The sequence below is a fragment of the Terrapene carolina genome, unplaced genomic scaffold (genome assembly GCF_002925995.2).
Source record: "Terrapene carolina triunguis isolate 2854851 unplaced genomic scaffold, T_m_triunguis-2.0 Scaffold192, whole genome shotgun sequence".
NCBI lineage: Eukaryota > Metazoa > Chordata > Testudines > Emydidae > Terrapene > Terrapene triunguis.
In genome coordinates this window covers 15,481,145-15,502,608 of record NW_020664543.1, presented here as the reverse complement: position 1 = coordinate 15,502,608, position 21,464 = coordinate 15,481,145, and the positions used below count along the sequence as shown (strand labels likewise).

General features: G+C 47.3%; 2 protein-coding genes across 3 annotated transcripts in view; both read left to right on the top strand.

Annotated features, from left to right (window-relative positions):
• ACOX1 (acyl-CoA oxidase 1) overlaps nucleotides 1–3,743 on the top strand; it is a 33,996-nt gene extending 30,253 nt beyond the window's left edge. For both annotated transcript variants that reach the window (XM_024206740.1, XM_024206739.3), the window contains exons 13-14: nucleotides 452–658; nucleotides 1,409–3,743. In XM_024206740.1, coding sequence (XP_024062508.1) covers nucleotides 452–658; nucleotides 1,409–1,459 — 258 coding nt within the window. In that variant the 3' untranslated portion in view covers nucleotides 1,460–3,743. The remainder of the gene's footprint in view (nucleotides 1–451; nucleotides 659–1,408) is intronic.
• A 5,233-nt stretch (nucleotides 3,744–8,976) lies between these two features.
• FBF1 (Fas binding factor 1) overlaps nucleotides 8,977–21,464 on the top strand; it is a 33,227-nt gene continuing 20,739 nt past the window's right edge. The window contains exons 1-13 of the mRNA XM_026654522.2: nucleotides 8,977–9,018; nucleotides 10,810–10,929; nucleotides 11,372–11,399; nucleotides 12,262–12,303; nucleotides 12,668–12,758; nucleotides 13,696–13,756; nucleotides 14,723–14,773; nucleotides 15,802–15,946; nucleotides 17,188–17,271; nucleotides 17,890–17,919; nucleotides 18,965–19,078; nucleotides 19,852–20,005; nucleotides 21,081–21,214. Coding sequence (XP_026510307.1) covers nucleotides 10,927–10,929; nucleotides 11,372–11,399; nucleotides 12,262–12,303; nucleotides 12,668–12,758; nucleotides 13,696–13,756; nucleotides 14,723–14,773; nucleotides 15,802–15,946; nucleotides 17,188–17,271; nucleotides 17,890–17,919; nucleotides 18,965–19,078; nucleotides 19,852–20,005; nucleotides 21,081–21,214 — 937 coding nt within the window. The 5' untranslated portion in view covers nucleotides 8,977–9,018; nucleotides 10,810–10,926. The remainder of the gene's footprint in view (nucleotides 9,019–10,809; nucleotides 10,930–11,371; nucleotides 11,400–12,261; nucleotides 12,304–12,667; nucleotides 12,759–13,695; nucleotides 13,757–14,722; nucleotides 14,774–15,801; nucleotides 15,947–17,187; nucleotides 17,272–17,889; nucleotides 17,920–18,964; nucleotides 19,079–19,851; nucleotides 20,006–21,080; nucleotides 21,215–21,464) is intronic.

Sequence of the window (21,464 nt, the reverse complement as noted above, 5' to 3'; positions counted from 1 at the left end):
AAGTGGTCTGATCCAAGCTACTTCTCTTTATCTCTTAACTCCAATGGTGCTGGAGCATACTTGTACAAACAGTGGGGTTTTGTAAGTTCATGCTGACATAAGTATGGTCTCTCATTGACGCCTCTTCCATTTACCAAACAGAGTTATGAAAACAGGAAGGATTTAATATAATGCAAGTGCTAAGAGAACTTCTGATTTTGGGGGTTAAAATATAGGCACTTTCATTCTTTGGAGTCCCCTCACTAAAAGGAAATAGGCTGAAGGGATGGTCTTCTTCCTCCTGTCTAGAAGACCAATGCAATTACTTAGCATTTTACTATCTCTAATATTTTGACACACTGGCCTTCCCTGTAGGGCAGAGTTGACCTGCAGTCTAGTCTCTCACAGAGCCATGAGAGTTTGTGCGTGTAATTAGATTATGTTCTGATAAGTCTCTTGGCTTTTTTCCCAGGCGGGCATTTTGACAGATGCACAGGTTACTCAGGTGTACCAGCGTGTGAAGGAGCTTCTGACTGCAATCCGTCCCAATGCTGTAGCACTAGTTGATGCCTTTGATTTTCATGATAATCACCTTGGATCTGTGCTTGGCCGGTATGATGGCAACATCTACGAGAATATGTTTGAATGGGCAAAGAAATCCCCACTAAACAAAACAGAGGTAAGGAGGAACCCTTATTTCTCCCTCCTAGTTCCTACTCTACTTGTCATGGAGCCAGATGATTCAGCCCAAAGCAACTGCAGCTACAAAAGCCCTGCTGGAAGATTCTGCAAAAAAAAAAGCCATTACAAAGTGTGACTATTTTTAATGAGGAAAGAAACTGACAGTTGCCCTCTAGGTTTTTGAGAATACCTGCTGCATTTCTGAATCCGTTTGTAGCTGCTGTAGTCAAAAACCAGAGACCTATATGGTAATGAGCCATGGACAGTTCTCCATCTCGGAAAACAGGATAGAATATAGTACCCTGCCAATATACTGTAGCTTTCCACTTGCCTTGTTTAGGTCCATAGTAGATTAGGTATCTCGAACCTGAGACTAAGCCAGACCTCTTGTAAACACTGCTAGGAATCCCAACAGGGTCAATCAGCCCTTTGTTCTCTCAAGGTCAACTGGGAGCATGCAGTTTCCTGTGGGGATTTAATATTTTTTAAACAGACTTGTCCACTCTCCATAGACATTAAAGATTCCATGGAACTTCTTGTGCAGAATAGTTGGGGGAGGCAGTTTGTTCCAGTGTTCTGGCCAGATTTCCCTCTTTTTGACTGCTACTCGCATAGTGCAGAAGTGGCTGTTTCACTGGTTCTCTTTGTATAGATACACACACTTTTGATCCTGCAGGCTATGTGTTTAAAAATAAAAACATAAGAAGAAATTATTTTGATCTAATTTCCCTTTGTTCCCCCCCTACAGGTTCATGAGTCTTTCCACAAACATCTGAAGCCAATGCAAGCCAAGCTGTGAAAACTGGATGTCATTGCTTTCCTTCGGGCACCTGAATCAAATCTTTGAAATCCCAATAACTGTAGGACAGTAAATAATTTGTAGCCTCTTTCCATTTTTATATATTGACAGGGTGGGGTGGGGGAAATTAGAGAGAGTGCATAAGAAGTGGATTTGCTTTTTTAAAGTGCAATTATAATTCTTGAGAAATGATCCTTTTAAGCATTAGGGAAAGTTGTACAGATTCATGCAAGCCTTCCGTTTGTGAAGCTGCTAACTGCAGAGGCCACTCATCTGGAAAGCATAGCAGGATTTTACTACTAAGTAGTTAACTGCATTCAGGCAATAGCTGCTGACGAACAGCTACGTCTTGTTAAAAACCACACTTTTAACTCAGCAACACCCTTCTGCCACCATGGTGCACCCCAATATACACACACAGCTGCTGACTGAATCATCCTGCACCTTGCTGTGCACAGTGACGCCTACGTGAACTGGTCAGGATCCAAGGGTTTACGCAGGGAGTTGGGTCTTAATCAAAGCTCTGTGATATTCTCCATTTTAATCCATCTCTTTCCCAGTTAATTACTCCTGTCTCTCTGGGCACAGCACTGAACCTCCTTCCCTGCATCAGGACCTTCCAGATGCACTTCGGAATTATATCCCCTTTTTCCCCTCTGGAGCTCATCCTCAATCAAATCATCCAGTGAGCTTTCTCCCTGGTATTCCATTCCATCCTTTCTTCGACCCGCAAACACCCCCATGTCCATCACTGGCACCCTCCCCTCTGAGGCTCTCAACTAATGGCAGCTTTGGAGAGAAAACAGTGACACTATTCTGTCCCCCCCTTCCCCCACCAAGGCACATTTCAGCCAGGAGCAAGTTAATGGGAATTCTGCCATCTTTTTAATCTTTGAAGTTTCCATAGTACTTCACATCTGCAAAGCACTTTACAAATACTAATATATAAGTATGCTGTCAAAAGCCACATTTGCTGGTGGGAAATTGCAAACCTGACCAATTGTTCAACTAGTGCTTGCCAGTATTTGATAGCAAAAGTTGGTTGGTTTGGGGTCTTTTAGCCCCATTGGTCTTGCTCTGTGATGTACTGTGTCCAAACATGTGTTGCATGGAAACTCTCAACAGTCTCTCCTAGTGCAATGGTTCTCAAACTTCTTTGATCAGGCCCCTCCTTTGTGTCGGTAGTCGTTTATGCGCCCCAGTGTATATACCACCACCCAGCTCTGAAGGCAGAGCAGCAGCTGCTGGCTGGGCACCCAGCTCTGAAGGCAACGCCGTGCCAGCAGCAGCACTGAAATAAGGGTCGCAACACCCCATTACCACCCGTCTTCCTTCTGTGCTGCTGCTTCCACTCCAGGGCTGACAGCCAGAGCTCTGCCACCTCTCGGTGAGGGATTGAGCAAATGGGGGAAGGAAAGCCCGAGCCCACGTGGTGAGGCTCCAGCTGCCCCCCTTATCCCTGCCTCTTGTGTGTGCACAGCCCTTCTGCATGAGCCCCAGCCACTCGGAGCTAACAGCCAGAGCTCTTTTAAAAAACCAAAACCCTTGACGCATTCCTGCGCCTCCCTTGGGAAGCACGCCCCATAGTTTGAGAACTGGTGTCCTAGTGGAACATCTGCCGTCTTTTCCCCGTTAACTTCCAATGAGATTTCTCTGAAATGTTTAAAAATGTCCCTTTTAGTACTGAATTGAGACTTACACAATTGCTTTCTGTATTAACAGATTAAAGACTTAGGTTTTAACCAATCCTCTGTGAAATCATAGTCCCGAAAAACAGAAAACGGTTTAAGTTTGTCCTCCTACAGAAATCCGTTTTCCAAAACAAGTGAAGAGCAGCAACTTTAAGTTTTTAAAGAGCTCCCTTCAGGATAAGCCGTAATCCTGTGGTCCAGAGATGAGACTAAACCTCTGGAGAAGCTGGGTCTCCAAGTGGTTTTGGCACCCTGTTGTGAAAGTCTCTAGCTTTGGACAACATTTCCACAGAGGCATTTTTGCACTAATCTCTTCAACTAGAAAGGGTAGCTCAGTGTATTAAACCTGGACTGACATACATAATTTTTTAAAAAATCAAAACTTTTTGCTGCTGAACCTTCCAGGTCAAATGTATCTTCTGTGCTGTTCAGTATAATAAGTGTGCCCTTGCCTTCCACTTAATTCAGTGGAACACTGTTGACAAGAGGCATTGGAGAATCCGCAGGGGAAGGGTTAAAGATTGATAAAGAACATCACTAGCAGAATATATGTACAGACTTAATAAACTACAGAAACTAATTTTCAAACAAAACAGTTGCAAATTCTTTCATTTTCTAACTCTTGTGCATGTGTCTGCATTGATTCTTCTAACACATTGGATGGAGTAGAATCGTCTATTAAACTGATAAGATAGGAGCCAAACGGCTATTTTTGGTGGCGACAGGTTCTAGAGCTGCTACCAATCAGTAGTGTAAAAAATCGGATGGCTTTATCTTTCAGCCCAACTATATTACTAAACTTCCCAAAACTGTCTGTCAGATCAATTTGTTAATTAACTTATTTTTAATGTTATCTTCTACTTTGATTCTCAGAGCACTCTAGAACAGTAAACACAATATAGCATAGTACTAATGATAGAGTAAAGGTAGCTAGAAACTTTATTGAGCAGAAGCCTTTTAAAAAAATAATTGCCAACACAAATATCACCTCATAAAAAAAAATAGGGCAAAACTATCATAATTGTTAGCAAATGGTGTCTGCTTTGTTTATTTCTAATGAGCTACAACAATTTTAATGATTCACCCAATCTTTTCTGAACTGATTGCTAGTTAATCCTCTTAAAAACTAAATGTTACCACTTGGCAGAAATGATAAATTGTAATACTGATAATGGCTGAAGCATGTCAATTTATAGCTTGTCATGGTGCTCTACCATGTTAACTCATCGCTTTCGCACAACAAAATTAAATCAATTGTTTCCTGAAGTGTAATAGTACCTGTTTAGCATAAGCAAGTGACTGCTAGGGCCTGGTCTACACTAGAAAATTAGATCTGTTTAACTATGTTGATCAGGGGTGTGAAGAATCTGCACCCCTGAGCAGAGCTGTTAAGCCGACATCAGTCCCTGTGTAGATAGCACTAGATTGACAGAAGAATTCTACTGTCAACGTAGCTACCATCTTTCATGGGGGTGGATTTACTGAGGCTGATGGAAGAACCCCTTCCATCAGCTAAGGTGGCATCTATGCTGAAGCACTACAGCAACGCAGCTGTGCCAGTGTAGTATTTTAAATGTAGACAAGCGCTAAGTCAAATAATTGCATTGCTTGTCAAAATATATGCTTCACATAATCATGCAATTTATAGGCTACTGAATTGGGTTTCATTGAACACAAGATCTGAGATTTTGGTATTTTAATTAGGGGATGCTTCTCGGCAAAGACTGAAAGTCTTCCAAGGATAGCACCTGCACCACATTCTCTCCAGACATTTTAAATGACTGGAAAAGGATTAGAAAAACATAGTGAAGGGAACAATTCTATACTTGTCTAAGGAGCTGGACTAGATAGGAAAGACATTAGCTATCTTTTAATTTCTGTTCAATGCTAGTTTGAAGGTAATCCTGTTCATGTGAGCTCTGTCATGCTTGTTAAAATGCTGCTTCCAGAAGTTTCAATCAAGTTTGGTGCAGAGGTAGGTGGCTTGAACTACTTTTGGCAAACTATATTTCTTGCCCCTTAGATTTGATCAGTTACTCTCAACCTGTCTGGTATGAAATTTCTATTGGAGTGATTGTTTAAGAAATGGATATTGTTTCTTGTAAACAGTGCAATATTTACATTCAATGTTGCACTGCTTACAAGAAACATTCATTTGCAATTTGTTTTCTGTGGTTTCTTGGTAATGATTTCCCCCATCTGCCATGCTCAGTTCAAGTTATTCCTCTGCTATATTTGCTAAAGCAGTAAGTACATAGGACGTATCTTACATAGGACGTATCTTAAGACCAATATACACTTCAGAGCTTTGGCTCATGTAGGGCTGCTTCAAATACCTGGCAAATTGGTAAAGCCTCATATTTACTACACACGTGTTTGTATTGGTTCACAAGTGTTCATGGGCTGGGCAAGTCTAACTGCTCCAGTCAGCACTGGTTCAGTCTAAGCTGTGGATACAGTAGATGGGTAGTACTGATTTTGCTGCCACCCTACTTCAAAGGGCCCTGCTCCTGTACTCAAATAAAGGCCTTGCTTACACTTCCATAACCACTCTGCACCAGTCATATTTGCAAGTTATATTCACGGTGCGAGGCATTCTATGGGATAACTTCAAGAAGACACTTCCCAGTAATCCCTTATACCTCAAGATAGTTATGTCCAAAATTGGCTGCAGAGTTCCCATAGAGATTTCGCAAAACTGGGTGACTGGGCAACAAAATGGCAGATGAAATTAATGTTGTGAAGTGCAAAGTAATGCACATTGGAAAAAAATCCTAACTGTTCAAACAAAATGATGGGGTCTAAATTAGCCGTTACCACTCAAGAAAAAGATCTTGTAGTCATCATGGATAGTTCCCTGAAAACAGCTTTTGTGACCGCCATTGCACATTGATCAGATAACAGAATGTTAGGAACCATTAGGACAAAGATAACAGAAATTATGGTATCACCATATAAATCCATGGTACGCCCACCCCTTGAATACTGCTCGCAGTTCTGGTCACCTTGTCTCACAAAAGATATATTAAAATTTGAAAAGTTGCAGAGAAGGGCAATGAAAATGATTAGGGGTATGGAAAAGCTTCCATATGAGGAGAGATGGAAAAATACTAGGATTGTTCAGCTTGAAAAAGAGATGAGGGAGGTGGTGAAATACAATAAAGGTCTATAAAATCATGAATGGAGTAGAGAAAATGAATAGGGAAGTGTTATTTATCTGCCCCCTTCACAGAACACGGGACCACCAGATGAAAGTAATAGCAAATTTAAAACAAAAGGAAGTACTTCACACGATGCACAGTCAATCTGTGGAACTCCACGCCAGGGGATGTTCTGAAGGCTAAAAGTATAATTGGGTTAAACAAAGAATTAGATAAGTTGATGGAGGATAGGATCCCTGACCATCAATGACTATTAGCCAAGATGATCAGGGATGCAGCCCCATGCTGCAGAAGCTGGGACAGGCCAACAAGGGATGGATCACTTAAATTGCCATGTTCTATTCATTCCCTCAGGAGCATCTGACACTGGCCACCATCTGAGACAGGATATTGGCCTAGGTGGACCATTGATCTGACCCAGTGTGGCTATGTTCAATTAATATACTTTCTCCCTAGCAACTGCTTCTGAGTGAGCTCAATGTATGATCTCCTGAGGTCCCTTCCAACCCTGATATTCTATGTCTATGTTCTTAAGTAAGCTTCCCCTTTTCTACTTACTTACTGGAGATTAGAGGAGGGCCTCTATTCAGGAGTTAATCTAGCTGCCTTTGGCCTAAAGCAGACACCAAATCTCTTCCTGGGCAGCTGTATTGATGAACTCCATCATCACCCTGCTTAGTGTATACCTAGAGTTCTTAAATATGTATCCTCATCTTCCATCTGGGCAGCCTGCGTGTCTAGAAAGTGGGCTTTGAGCTCTACCAACACTTGCATCACCGTGGAGTAGTGTCCTTTTCAGCTGTCGTGCTGACATTTGCGTGTGTGTGCACAGAGTGGATGTAGGTACCAGCTACAGCCTAGCACTTAAAGAAATCCAATGTCTGAAACTCTTCAATCTCAGACCTTTTCCATATTGATTACACACCTCTGCAAGACTCTCTGTATTGCTATACACAGCTTCCTCAGGCCCTAGTTTCTCTCATTGAGCTGTACCTATGTGGGTTTACCAGTGTCTGCAGTGAGCAGAACTTTCATAGTGATCAGGGAAAGCTCCCCATAGTTTTATCTCCTTCCTCGTTCATAAGTTCTGTAGCCATATCTCCAGTACCACCCTATTTCACTAGTGACTGTATGTGGTCCTTGCCCCAACTCAATAAACTTCCACAGCCAGCAGATACCTGATAAGTTCTGACACATCCCTCTCCCATTTGGGCCTGTCCTGCCATTTGAGCAAGCCACTTGCAAATACCATTTCCCCAACCCTGGCTCAGTGAGCACTTAGCCCCTGGGAACCTGCAGCCTTCTTTCTCACTCTGCTCCCAGCTACATGTTATTCCACTACCTGGTCACCACCACCACTCCCCATGCTTCTTTCCCTTCTACCTTGGAGGTGCTCCCCAGCCACCTAGTCCTATTCTCCCCCTGCAAGCCTGACCTGCTTCCTCTTTCCCTGCTCCCCTTGACATTCCTTTCCCACTGGTGACCTCTGTTCCTTGAGGTTAACTGCAGTTTCTTTGTCTGCTCCCAGCTTAAAGGCCCCTGGCAGTCATGGAGCTGTAGCTTCTCTGGCTGCAGCCATGGGGCCAATTACTTAGACACCTACAGCTACTAGTAGGGTTGTCAGGTGTCTATTTTTTGACCAGAATGTCCACCCCAAGCACTGGCTCCGCACTCCCATTGGCCCGGAACTGCAGCCAATGGGAGCTGGGGCGGGGGCAGTGCCTGCAGGCCAGAGCAGTGTACAGAGCCTCCTGCCTAGGAGCCAGACCTACTGGCTGCTTCTGGGGTGCAGTGTAGTACCAGGCCAGGCAGGGATCCTGCCTTAGCCCTGCTTCTTGGGAGCTGCCCGAGATAAGCCCACACTCCAACCCGAGCCCCTGCCCCAGTCCTGAGCTCGCCCCCCCCAAAGCCCCCTCCTGCATCCCAAACCCCTCATCCCCAGCCCCACCCCAGAGCCTACAACCCCAGTCGGAGCTCTCACCCCCGCCCCGGCACCCCACTCCCCCAGCCCAGAGTCCCCTCCCACACCCTGAACCCCTTATCCCTGGTTCCACCCTAGAGCCTGCACCCCCTGCCCAGAGCCTGTACCCCCTCCTGCACCCCAACCCCCTGCCCCAGCCCATGAAAATGAGGGAGGGGGAATGTAGTGAGTGGGGTGTGGGGCCTCGGGGACAGGGCGAGGCCAGGGCTAGGGGGTTCGGTTTTGTGCGATTAGAAAGTTGGCAACCCTAGCTACTAGCCCTAGGAGCGGGGGCAATTCCCAGCCTGAGCATGCTTGAACCTTGCAGCACTAGGGCCTCCCAATACTCATTGCTGGCCCTAGGCAGCCGGAGACTCTGCAGTTAGGTGCTTCTCTCTTCCAGGCCATGGCTTTAAGTACCTGAGAGGCCCACCCCCTGCAGCGGGGACCCCCAATTCCCATGCCCCTCTCAGCTAGCACTTATTCGCGCAGAAGGTGCAGCCTGGATGATTTCGGAGGCTGGGTCGCAGCTCACCGGGACTGGGGTCTCATCAGCCCCGGCAGCTTCTCCACTCCCTCCCCCTCCCTTTCCTGTTGATAGCCACCAAGGGCATGCTGGGAGATGTAGTTCCTTTCCTGCTCCAGCGCCGGCTCTCCAAGAAAGAAACTGGCCAAGGAACTACAACTCCCGGAGTCCCTTGGGATCTCGGCTCCCGGTGTCCCGGGCAGGATCCCTGCGGCCAGAGGGTGAGAGCTGGAGTGGTGTTGCCTGTCTCCGGGCGCTGGGGGGGGATACATTGTATCATATCCGGGGAGAGGGGGTGGCGGTCTGCCCGCCCCCGGGGGGTGTTCTCTGGGGCCGGAGGCTGGGCGCTATGGTAACCAGGGTGCTCCCCCGCCGCGCTTCGGGCGTTATCCGGGGCGGGCCGGTGCCCGGCCATGGAGCCTGAGCCGCGGGGGTGCAGTGAAGCGGGGGAGAGACCCCCTGCTAGCCAGGGGCAGGGCTGGGGGCGCTAACGCCATCAGCTCAGCTGCTTGGGGGCGTCACCTTCTGTACCAGCCCCTGGCTAGTCGGTCGGTGTCTGAGCCCCTTGAAACCAACCAGCCCTCCCTGCTGCTGGAAAGGGCTTTTCCCTCTGTTCCTCTCCTCCCACCTGCTGCTCTTCCCTCTCCATCCCCCAGCGCCTCTTCCTCTGCTGCTGCTCAGAGCTTTCCCCAGGAGCAGCAGGGTGAGTGACCCCCATGCCAGTGACCTCCGCTTCATTGCTGCCCAGGGGGGTCTGAAAAGCCCCGGTGGAAATGGAGGCGACTGGAACATGGAGGGCCCTGAGCAGTAACTGGGGCAATGGAACTGTCTGTCTGCAGACTCAGGAAGAGATCACTGATCTGGCGGCTAGAAACGCTCCTGAAAGTTTGCACAAGCTGCTAAACCAGATTCCTCCGTTCGTGAGAGAAAGTTGCTACTTGCCACTGGCAAGTGGACAGTGGGTTTTAACTCCTGTAGGAGGCACTTGCCTCTAATCGGGATGGCAGTGATAATGATTTGAATGAAGTGTGATCTAAATGCTGTCTGCAGGGCCTGTGTTTACTAAAGAGGACACAGGTCACAGACAAGACCAAGTCCAAGGCCTACCCTGAGCCAAGCTGTATGTGGACATATCAGGTCCCAGCATGCAATGCTCCATCTTGATCCAAGCAGTAGATGCATGTTGCGCTTGGGAACTTGAAGCCCACATCCCTACTTCAGGGTTACTTGAAGCAAGATGGAGCTGAGCAGGGCCTGCTGTTGCTGCAGGCTGTATTCTGTGTGTTAAAGGGCTGCTTGGCTCGAGGAGCATTACATGCTGGGACCTGCAGTCTTTTCAGTCCACATCTGTGTATTACTAGACTGATCAGATCAAGAAGCAGCATTGCATGCTGGGATCTGGAGTTTCTGTGGGCTCTACCTCTTTAAATCAAATCAAGGATGATTATAATCTGCTCCATTTTATACAAATTGAATGTGACCTTCCTGATCCTGGCAAGGTGCCCATGGGGTTCACAGCTGAGTGAAGTTTGGGTATGTCTACTTTATAGGCAATCAAAAAAATGCTTAATTTAGTGTGAGAGGAAGGATACTCTGTGGTTTGGGGCACAGCAGACGATGTGGATTATATTCCCAGCCTGCCCCTGGTTTGCCATTTGACTTGATTTACTTAGCCCCCAAATATTAGTTTGGTGAGTATTTGACAAGCAATCCCGAAAGATAAGCAGACAGGCAAATCACTGACACACTCTCTGTGCCTAAATGTACATGTATGAAACAGGAATAATCACATTTACCCACCACACAGGAGTATTTCAAGGCTTAATTAACTTGTTAATGGCTTTGAAGCATGTTATGGTTTTCCTAAGGAAATCACTTTATTCTAATGAGTGAGTTTGAGAGAGCAGAGAGGTCGAAAACTTGACGTCTCGACTGCAAAAGGAATTCCATATCACAAAGCTCCTGTTGAACATGAAGGTGAATCAGGAAGTTTTAATTCTCCCTTTCCCTAGGTGAGGATCAAGTATATATGAGCGCTGTACTAAAGGATTCTACAGTATGTGAAGGTGAAGACTGAAGGGCTGTATAAACTGAATCACCGGTGAGGGAGAACTGTTGGAAGCCATGAGATGGTAAGGATAAAGTAAACACTATTGGATAGCAGTCTCATGTCCTCTAGAACAGAATCACTTTGATTTCATTTCTGTGACATGCACTGGCTCAGGTGTGCTGGCAGATTTTGATGGCAAATCCCGTTTGCTCAGAAGGAACTATGCTGGTTGCAGTCTCCTATAGTAATCTTTGTTCATTACCTGGTTCAGACTCCATTGAGGAGGATTTCTAGTGTTGTTTGGGGTTGTGTGGAGGAGTCTGACTTCCTAGATGGATGACCCAGCGTTCACTGTGGTGATCGTGACATGTCAGATGTGGGATGAATCTGGCCCATGAATTATCTGAACGGCAGTTCTGTGATGCAGAGAATTAACGTCTTGCATGAAAAGTCCAAGTTAGACGACAAGTCTTGCTTTCAGTGCTTTTATTCTTGTAACGAGGGAACTTTTCTTTTTCCGTTAGGCTGCAAAACCCAAGAAAGGTTTAAAAGGTATGTACACGTGTGTGTTTCTCACTACGCTACCCTTTGGGCTGTTTGAGAAGAGGTGGGGTAAAGGTACACCAACGCTGAGGGGTCACTGACACCCCCACAGGTACAAGGGGGAATCCTGGCTACTGGCTTCAGGTTCCTTGTCTCCAAGATATGAACATGCGAAGTGTTAGTAGTGCTTGTGTTAAGGCATTGCTGAATCAGCGGTGAAATTCAGCTGCCTCTTAAATCAGGCAACCTTGCACATAGGGGCATGTTTCCCTCCCATGGGGAATTATGCAGATCCAGTGGAGACTATACCTTTATCAACCTCAACTTGTTCTTCCCCCCCATCAGCCTCAATTCCCTGTTGATATGACAGAGGCTGTCTCCCTCCATTGTATGCTGCCACAGTACAGAACAGCTTCTGGCTTTCTAAGCCTTTGTGGGTCCTTCACATATTAGAATGAGAGCCTCATTAGATTACTTTAATCTCTACATGTGCCCAGCGACTGAGTGATGGGGGGCATCTTGCAAATCTAATAAATAAAGAAATCCCCTACTTTGGCCAGGTGAGGGCAAACTTCTCTATCGAGAGCCCCATCTGGGCCACACTTTCTTATGTTCACAAGCTATGGGCTGGAAACTTGGCCCCATTGAAGTCAGTGGAAGTTTTGCCGTCAACTTCAGTCGGGCCAGGATTTCATCCATCATCTTTAGGCTGACCAGGAGGAACCCCAGACCTTATGCTGATGATGCATATGTGCTTGAGATTGGAGGCTTTCGATTAGATCAAGTGCTCTCTGAATGTCTGAAAAACTGCTTTTATTCCACGTGTTGCCCAGCTCCCCTCATGGGATGGCCTTGCTCTGTTTCATTCTAGGTTCCATCCAGGACATGCTCAGTGACCTCCTGGGAGATGATGGTAAATGCTCTTTCACTGACATTGAAAAAGTGCTTTCCCCCCCTCCCCCCCCATGTGGATGTAGAGCTGGTGAGACGTGCTGGCTTGGCAGCCTTGGAGAATGAAGCCTTCTATTTCTTCATAGAGCAGCTACAGCATTGGCTGTGGAAGCACAAACTTCCCCTGCCACGGTGCATCAACCCTGTCCTCTAGGGACCCCCTCTCGGTAAAAGGGATGTTTAATTTCCATGCAGTCCATTCAGTCCTTGGCTCCTCAGCTGACATCAGTGTGGGAGGGGGATTAGGAGTGAAGGTGGTACTTGATATGCAGCTTTTGGAGCAAAGGTCTGGAGCAAGTTCCATATTCTCCATGATTTGTTTCTAGATGAAACCCCCATTAAATCCAACAAGCCTTCCCAGCACCCTGGGGGCAGTGGAAGGAGAACCAGGGACATCGTCTCCAAAGCCAGCAAAAAGTGAGTACGTCTGAATCACGCTATTAAATAAGAGATCGAAGAGGGAGACTTATCATAGAATATCAAGGTTGGAAGGGACCTCAGGAGGTCATCTAGTCCAACCCCCTGCTCAAAGCAGGACCAATCCCCAGACAGATTTTTGCCCCAGATCCCTAAATGGCTCCCTCAAGGATTAAACTCACAACCCTGGGTTCAGCAGGCCAATGCTCAAACCACGCTGCTGGTGTCCCTGCACCCCATGAGCTCCTCAGCCATGTCCTGTGTTTCACTTCTTGCTACTAGTCATTTATTTTGGGACTTTACAGTTGTTGCTTTAGGGGGAGATTTTTTCAAAGGCACAACTAGGAGTTTGGTGCCCAGATCCCACTGGCTCTCAAATCTCCATCCCTCTGACGGGTGTATTCTTCCCTCAGCTGCCCCAGCCTACTGAAATAATAGGACCCCATTTAATAAGGTTATGCAGGTGACGCTGAGGGCAGCGTTTCGCTCTGTCTGAAGAAATAGCATCCTAGCACTAGCATAACTCCACCTACGCTCCTCTTGTAAAGGTCAGAATAACTCCCAGCCTGCAGGGACGTCTCCCAGTCGTCTCTCCCCGTGGGTGAGACATGTCCCTCCTTCAGACTGCAGATGGCTTCTGCACAGGGCCGGCACCAGCTTGGCAAGCAGGTGCTTGGGGCGGCCACTCCGGAGAGGGGCGGCAGGTCCAGCGATTCGGCGGACGGTCCCTCACTCCCGCTGGGAGCGAAGGACCTTCCGCCGAATTGCCGTCGCAGATTGCGATCGCGGCTTTTTTTTTTTTTTTTTTGGCTGCTTGGGGCGGCCAAAACCCTGGAGCCGGCCCTGCTTCTGCAGTAACCTCCTGCCTGGCCTCCTTTCTTGGGATTGTGTGCTGCAAGTAGCAGGGCGGTTCCTAATCCTCCTGCATCTGTTGCAGGTTCGTTTTGGAGGATGGTGTCTTCAGCAAGATGGCTGCGGAGGAAGGTGCAGGAGCAGAGGTGAACTAAGGCCTGGGGGGGCTGGTAAGGAGGAGAGAGAGTTTGAGTGAGGGGAGGTTCCTAATGAACACACAGAACCAAATTCAGCCCTGCCGTAATGTCACTGAAGCCAGCCGAGTTCCCATAGGGATTCATTTAATTCTAGGAGTCCCATTGACTGCAGATCTTATTTGGATGTCCCTCTAGTTGTTGTAAAATGGGGATGGATGGTGGGAGAATGAGAAGCAAACATCCTAGTTGGTGCTGAGCCCTGGTGGATGACTTACATTGAAATACAGTCAATGCCCATCAGACAAAGTATCACAAAGCACTGTTTGGTGATAAGCAAAGCAAAAATCCAGGTTTTCTTCCTGGTGTAGTGTCACTTCCACCAATCACAGTCAGATTTCAGCAAGGAAACAAAGTTCCTTGGCTCAAGGGTTTCCCAAACACCCATGTTCTCCTAAGGAACTGAAAAATTCCCAAGCTTCAGAAGACACATAATGAAAGGATCTCAAAGCACTTTACAAACAGGACTGAAATAGGCCTTATAGTGCTCCTGGGAGTTGGGTGTGTATTATTACCCCTGTATTACACATGAGGAAAGCTGAGGTGCAGAGAGTTGAAGTGACTTTCCCAGGATCACAGTGAATCAGTGGTAGAGTCAGGAACAGAACCCAGAAGTCGTGACTCCTAGGCTCCTTAAGTAACTGCTGTAGACACGCTCCCTCCACTGTAACCTGGTCAGTCTGAGTCCCTGGTGCTTTATTTTAAACGCAGACAGGACAGCCTGTCTGATTTACTTACTGGCTCATTTCCGCTTTGGACTAGATATAGAATAGATGGCATTTAACAACGAATGCAGAGTGTGCCAAGGCAAGTGAAAATACTTAAGCAAAATAAAAACATGCCTTTTCTGTGCATTGGGCTTTCTTGAGCTACATGCGTGTGTTAGTGTGATCTCATCTCTCCTGACTTTGCACGCAGGGATCCGACCTCTCAGATGTAGACCCACAAGCTTTGCTGGAGACCCTGAAGGTAAGTGAATAAAACATCACTAGTCTTCGAACTGCACTGACCGTGGCTGTGACATGCTAGAACTAACCTCTGACTTCTCCCTCTTGGGGTATGTCTATACTGCAGTCAGGGGATGACTGCAGTACATGTAGACGTACCCAGGCTAGCTTTAATCTAGCGAGCTCGAATAATGATAGCAGTGAAGCCGCGGCAAGGCGGGCTAATGGTTCGAGTACATACACAGGAACCCAGGCAGGCTTGTACAGTCCCTGTTGCCACCTGTGTCCCCACTGCTGTTGTTACTCGATCTAGCTAGGTCAAAGTTAGCTTGGGTGTTTCTGTCTATGTTGCAGCCACACCTCTCATTGCTGTATAGACATGCCCTTGGTCTGCAGCCTTGTTTCCCTTAATCAGTGTTTAATTGTAACCTCTTCTTCCAAGAGCTTTTCTTCATAGAGACCCATGTTGTGTCCTTGGTTTCTGGGACCTCTTTAGATCAGCGCTTTGAGACCTGGCAATGAACTTTATGTGTATGCAGAAGGCTTGCAGCATCAGGCCTCGGTTTATTTTCCCTCCTTAAATATTTCCCAGCCACATCCAGTTAAAAACCTCCCCACTGGTGAGTATTGAAAAATAGGGAGGCTAGTACATTTGCTGGCGTTGACATGTGCTTTTTGTGGCAGAGTCTTTGCCACATCCTGTGGCCACCCAAGGTGAAGAATGCAGGCTGGGCAGATCTGCTGCCCTTGCTTCTCTGGGGAGTGATTTGGACTAGAGCTGGACTGGGAACCAGGTTTGGGATGAAGGTCCACTGGCCACCCTGTGGATAAATCCTTCCAGAGCAGACAGCAGGGCCCTGAGAACACGATCCCTGGCCAGCAGATAAGAAAGGCGGCACATGCTGCAGCCCAGTTTTAGTTTAAATGTCCATATTCACTTGTTCAAGAATATCCTGTCAAAACAAGGCGGTCTCCACATGCTCTACTGCCTGAGCACCAGGGCATCAGCTCAGTTCTTCATGCTCCCATGTATGTTCTTTTTATTCCCAGGAGATGGATGACATGGAAGCTGATCTCCTAGGCATAAAGAAGCCTAGTTCTGGGGCTGGGAGGACAATGGCAAAGGGTTCCGAGAAACTTGAATCCTCAGGTGATCTGGCAAAAACTTCAGGGAAGCTAACGACTGTTGAGAGAGGTGAGTGCGATGAGCTGACCCTCTGCTAGCGCTTCCTTTATATCCGGCCTGGCTGATTGCGAAAGGGCTTTGAATGAAGCTGTTGCCCTCTGGGGCTTTGAATATTTGATTCTAGAATATCCTCCGGGACAGGGACTGTCCCATGACCAAAGCTGGATTTGATCTGTTTTACACCTGAACCACGGCCTAAAAATATGTTCAGTGGCTCACATTTGTGAACATTAAAAACAGAGTTTTGTGTGCATTTGTACAGCTCCTAGCACAATGGAGTCCTGGGCCGTGTCTGGAGCTGCTCGGCACTACAATATTATAATAAAATAGTGATAGTTCCCTACTTAGAACCAGCCCTTGCTGCTCACTTACATGCAGTGATAAACCTAGGGGCACCCAGACTTTGCCCAGCCAAGGGCCACACAGGCTACTTGTCCAGAGTCTGTGGGTTGCACCTTATTCTCATAACATGAAGCAGACTATAGCTGTCATCCTCTTCAGACACAGGTGCTGCCCCAGGAATCTACAGGTCCCAGTATGCAGTGATCTCTGCCTGGATCCAATCAGACAGGCTGCCCAGGCGGAGACGGAACATGGCTCGCTGAGACCTGTAGCCTGTGTGGCACTGTACACCTGCGTTAAAGATGAGTGTGGCTCTGGATCACATTGTAGCACTATAGGTGGCATACGACCTGCCTGCATGCATTAGCTGTGCCTGGAAACACTTATAATAAAGCTCCATGGACACTGATATCCAGCCTCTTGGGGGGGGGCTGCTCCCAAACAGATCGTGTTCAAGGGAGACTTGACATGGGTCCTTTTTGAGCAGTATGGCTGCAACCTACTGTAGAAGACAGTTGGAGGCACAGATTCTAGTGAGAGATGGACCAGAGCTGCAGCATTCAGACCCACAGCAGAACGTTACCCAAGTTGGCGGCCAGGTTTTTGGCCTCACTGGTTATAAAGGATCCATCTACAAACTAAGGATCAGGATCAGAACACCACCAGAGGGGAGATGTTTGCATGAGGAGCCCTCGCCAAAGATATTCCAACCCTTGAATCCCTCGGGGGAATTGTATCTTGTTGTATGCGTGCTCAGGTTACTGCAGAGAGTAAAATAGGCTCCTAGCTGGAAATGTTAACCCTGTATTTACTCTGAATAGCTTATTTCCATACGTGGGGGGGAGCATGGACAGTGAAGGGGCTCTGCCTGTCTGTCTGCAAACCCCCCTATCTGATGGTTTTTGTAGGAGAGTCTGCCACTGGAATTGAAAAGAAACCCCTCTCCACTCCCACCACCCCCCAGCGGCAGTACAAGAAGTTTTCCTTTGAAGGTAGGATTTGGGCGGGTACAGTTGTGCACTCTCAGCTCTCGCAGCTTGACTCTCGCCTTTAATTTACTGGGAAACTAGTAGATCTTCATCTCCTTTAAGGATAAGTTTGCTGCAAGAGTCAATGGGTAACAGGGCACAGACAGAGTCTTTCTCCTCTAGATCACCATTTAAACCTCCTCCAGCTCAAAGTACCACGAGGGTGACCTGTGGGAAATGAGTTGCTGATCTCCTACTGCGGTTCCTAATGTGGCCATAGCACAAAAATCATCACTAGGATTGGTAGAGAGGCCAAGGACTACATGGGCCATGAACACCGAGTACCTTCTCATGCCCAACGGTGCCCTCTACAGGTCGGAGTTGAGGCAAACTGGGGTCATGGGGCAATGTGAGAATCCCATACAAGTTCTCTAGGCACCACTCTCCAGCACTAAATTCACGTAAATCTCACTGCCAAATGTATATGAGGGGAACATAAGATAGGAAAAACTCTACAGCAGCTTGTCACGGTAACACGAGAAAACCATGCCATAGAGATAAAGGAGTGTGGGGGTGTGAATTTGACTTCAGTTCATTACTCTGCCTTGCATCTTCTCTCTCCCATTTCTCTTTACTCAACAGACGACGAGGATGAGTCTAAAAATCAACCACGTAAGAGAACAGGGAACCTGGCTTAAAAACTATCCTATAGTGGGGTGTGTGGGTGGGCTCTGGTCTTTGGATGGGATTCCTGGGAGCACTGTATTTAGGGTTATATTGTGACATGTCTTTTGAAATGATGATCTATGTAACACACTGAGGTCTTTGTATAGAACGTTTTATAGAAGTATAGTGCTTGACAAGCATTAATAGTTTAAATGCCCCCCACCCTTGTGAGCTAGGTAGGTATTATACCAGCTTTATAGATGGTGAAACTGTGGCGCAGCACCTGGAAATAGAATCCATGTCTCCTTATTTTTCCAGTCCTGTGCTTTAACCAGGAGTCTATGCTACCTGTTCTAGGGCCTACTGAAATCAGTGGAAAGAATCCCAGTGACTTCACTGGGCTTTGGATCAGGCCAATAGACAGCTACCTATGGGGCTAAGATAATGTGAGAACTGGCCTCGTGGCATTTCCATACCTGGACAGGGCAAGTGCAAAGAGAGGGCCTGATCTCAAGTGATTTCAGCCCCATAAATTATCCCTTAAGGGAAGACAATAGGGTAGAAAATCATGAACATACGTAGAACTCTTGAGATACTGGAGGTCACCCAAATCCAGAGAGATTCAGGTGTACCGGGTTCCTTGCAGAATCTGAATTCACAGCTGTGTTTTATCACCAGTGGAAGCTGCCATCCAAGGAATAGGCATTTTGAGACTGTCCAAATTCACATGACACCGACATTGAGGTCATAGGAGAGATCCAAGACTTTATGGCAAAAATAGGCTAAACTGTCTTTCCCAATGACAATATAGCTCAACCTGCAACTCCAGGTACCCCTAGGAGGAGTTCGCTCCCAAGCGCTAATACAAACACAAGGACCCATTGAATTTTGCCAGTGACTCCCAACAGGAGCAAGATCTGGCTCATGCAGAATCCCCAGTTATAGATGGTGGTCTTGATATTTAGCTCTTTGCAGATAGTCCAGCTCCAAGAAGACAGTTTCCAAATGCCAGTTGTTTTTTCCCCTTTTATTCCCATGGGCTGATTGCTAGATTTAGACAATCCTTTGGCAGGGCTTTTATCGGATGAGGAGGACGATGCTGCTAAGAAGTTACCTCCAACAGGCACCAAAAGCAGCCCTGAAAGACATACTGGCCCAGCCAAAGGTATGGAGTCGTGCTAGAATTAGTCCGCAGAACTAGTTTGGGCTGCTCCGTAATTTGCTTCAGTAGCATGAACACCCTGCTTTTCCCACCTTTTAAATCATCGACCTGTCCATTTTACGGGGACTCCCTGGGTATCGGACATTCTCACTATCAACAAGCGGGACAGTAGATTCATGAACTGACCTTTCACCTCTGTGGACTTGCGTTCAAATCCTAGTTTTAATCTCACCCCAATGGATTTTTAATCAAGGCATATTTGGTATCTCTGGGGTGGCCCAGGATTGGGATAGTGAGGGCACTGCAGGTCAAGCTCAGGTTCTGGTGGTAGAGCGGCTGGGAAAGAGGGGAACATCCAGGACTAGTATAGCGGGAGGTGCTGGGAGTGCGGAAGCAAAGTCTGGAATAGCCGGGGCTGCCGTAGGTCTGAGATGCGTTGGTAGGGCTGGGGGCAGACTGTGATAGCAGGAATCCTACAAAGCAGGATTGAGAGCCTGTAACATCCCCAGTGCTGGCAAGTGCTAAATAACGTCTCCTTGTTAATGGTCACCAAATTCATCCAAAGATGCATTTTACAAAAGAGCGAGAGAGTGTGCAGCAAAGCAGCGCACTAATGCTCTGTCGCTTCCCAGTGATTTGTTCTTTGGCTGCAAAAGAACCATTTACGGGCGACGGCGTCAAAGATCCCAACAATGGGACGAGCGTCGTGCGTGATTTCAACTAGTTCTGTAAACCCAGCAGTCTCTGCTAAGAAAGATCTTCCTTCCGTTTAACAGGGATGTCTCTCTCCTCGGCTCCTGGCCACGCTGTTGCTCCCGTGCGGAGGAGGGAGGAGCTGACATTTGAAGATGATGGGGATGACCTGATGGACGCGCTGGGGTTTGGCAAGAGTCCGACGGGAGAGCTGAAGCAGGAGAGGAAAGGAGAAGAGTAAGGAGTTGCTAGGAAATCAAGTACAGAGTGACTCATGAGCTAATCACGCTGGGTTTCAGTCATTAAGTGCCTGGGATTGAAAAAGAGCAGAAGAATATCACAAGTACTTTGTTACCCCAGAGCTACGTGGGCATGAATCACCTAAGCTGAATCACTGCTATGACTATTCTGTGTCGCTGGAGTGGTTCGAAGGCCGGGTCTGCACTTAAAAATTAGATCAACCTAGCGACGTCCCTCAGGGCTATGAAAAATTTTGCCCCCTGAGCACCATAGTTAGATTAACCCAACCCCTACTGTAGGCCCGGCTAGCTCGGCAAAAGACCTAGCTACTGCCTCTCCGAGAGCTGGATTAGCTACATTGACGGAAAACCCCTTCCCTCAATGTAGGAAGCGTCTGTGCTACAGCAGCTTCATTGCAGCACTACAGCTGTGCCGTAGCGCTTGTTGTGGCAGACAGGACCGAAGCCATGGACACGGGGAAGGGAGAAGGAGGGGCATGGTACTGAAGTTCTGATCACATATCCAGCTCTACTGTGGGATTATCGACTGAAATGAGCAACGATGAAATAGTTAACTTTGTTCCCATTTAAACGATTGTGATTATTAATTATTTGTATTGCAGTCGCATCTAGGAACCTCACTCATGGTGGCCCAGGACCCCATTGTGTCAGGCGCTGTACAAACACAGCACAAAAGGACAGTCCCTGCCCCAAAGAACTTCCAGTCTAAGTAACACCCTGTTGAGATGAACAAGAGCAAATCTCACCCTTCAGAGCTATTGTTTCAGGCTAGCTGGCTGCAGACTCATTCAGGCTGTCCTGCAGTGGGTCAGCATTGAAAATATTTCCTTGCAACTAGAAGGGCTAAAAATTTAATTTCATAGATATATAGGTATTAAAAAAAACTGAACCAGAAGCAGCTCAGACTGAGAGACACATGCTAGAAGGTTATGCTAGCCACTCCCACGTCAGCTCCTGAGCGCAGCCTTGTTTGTCTGCAGAGGGAGACAGACGGTGCTTCAATGATTTCCACTCCTGCCTAGACACTGGTAACTCTTTTTGCTCTCCGGCAGGGAAGAGCCCCGCCCTGCCCGCTCCAAGCTGGAGGAGTTGTTGGGAAGTGGGACCGCAGCCAAACTCCTGGAGCGACCGATCACAGGAGAACGCAAGGAGTTCAAACTGGATACAAAATACCAACAGCAACCTGGTGAGTAAGACCAGAAACCTGCTGGTTTAGCAACACTGTGAAGGGTGGCAATTCTTTTGCGACGTTGCTATACTGGTAATAACCCTAGTGTAGACACAGTTATAGCAGCATGAAAGTGCTTTTGCTGGCATAGCGTATTTTGCTTGGAGAACCAGTATAACAGGGGTTGGCAACGTTTGGCACGCGGCTCGCCAGGCACCCTAGCGGGCCGGGCCAGTTTATTTACCTGCTGACGCGGCAGGTTTGGCCA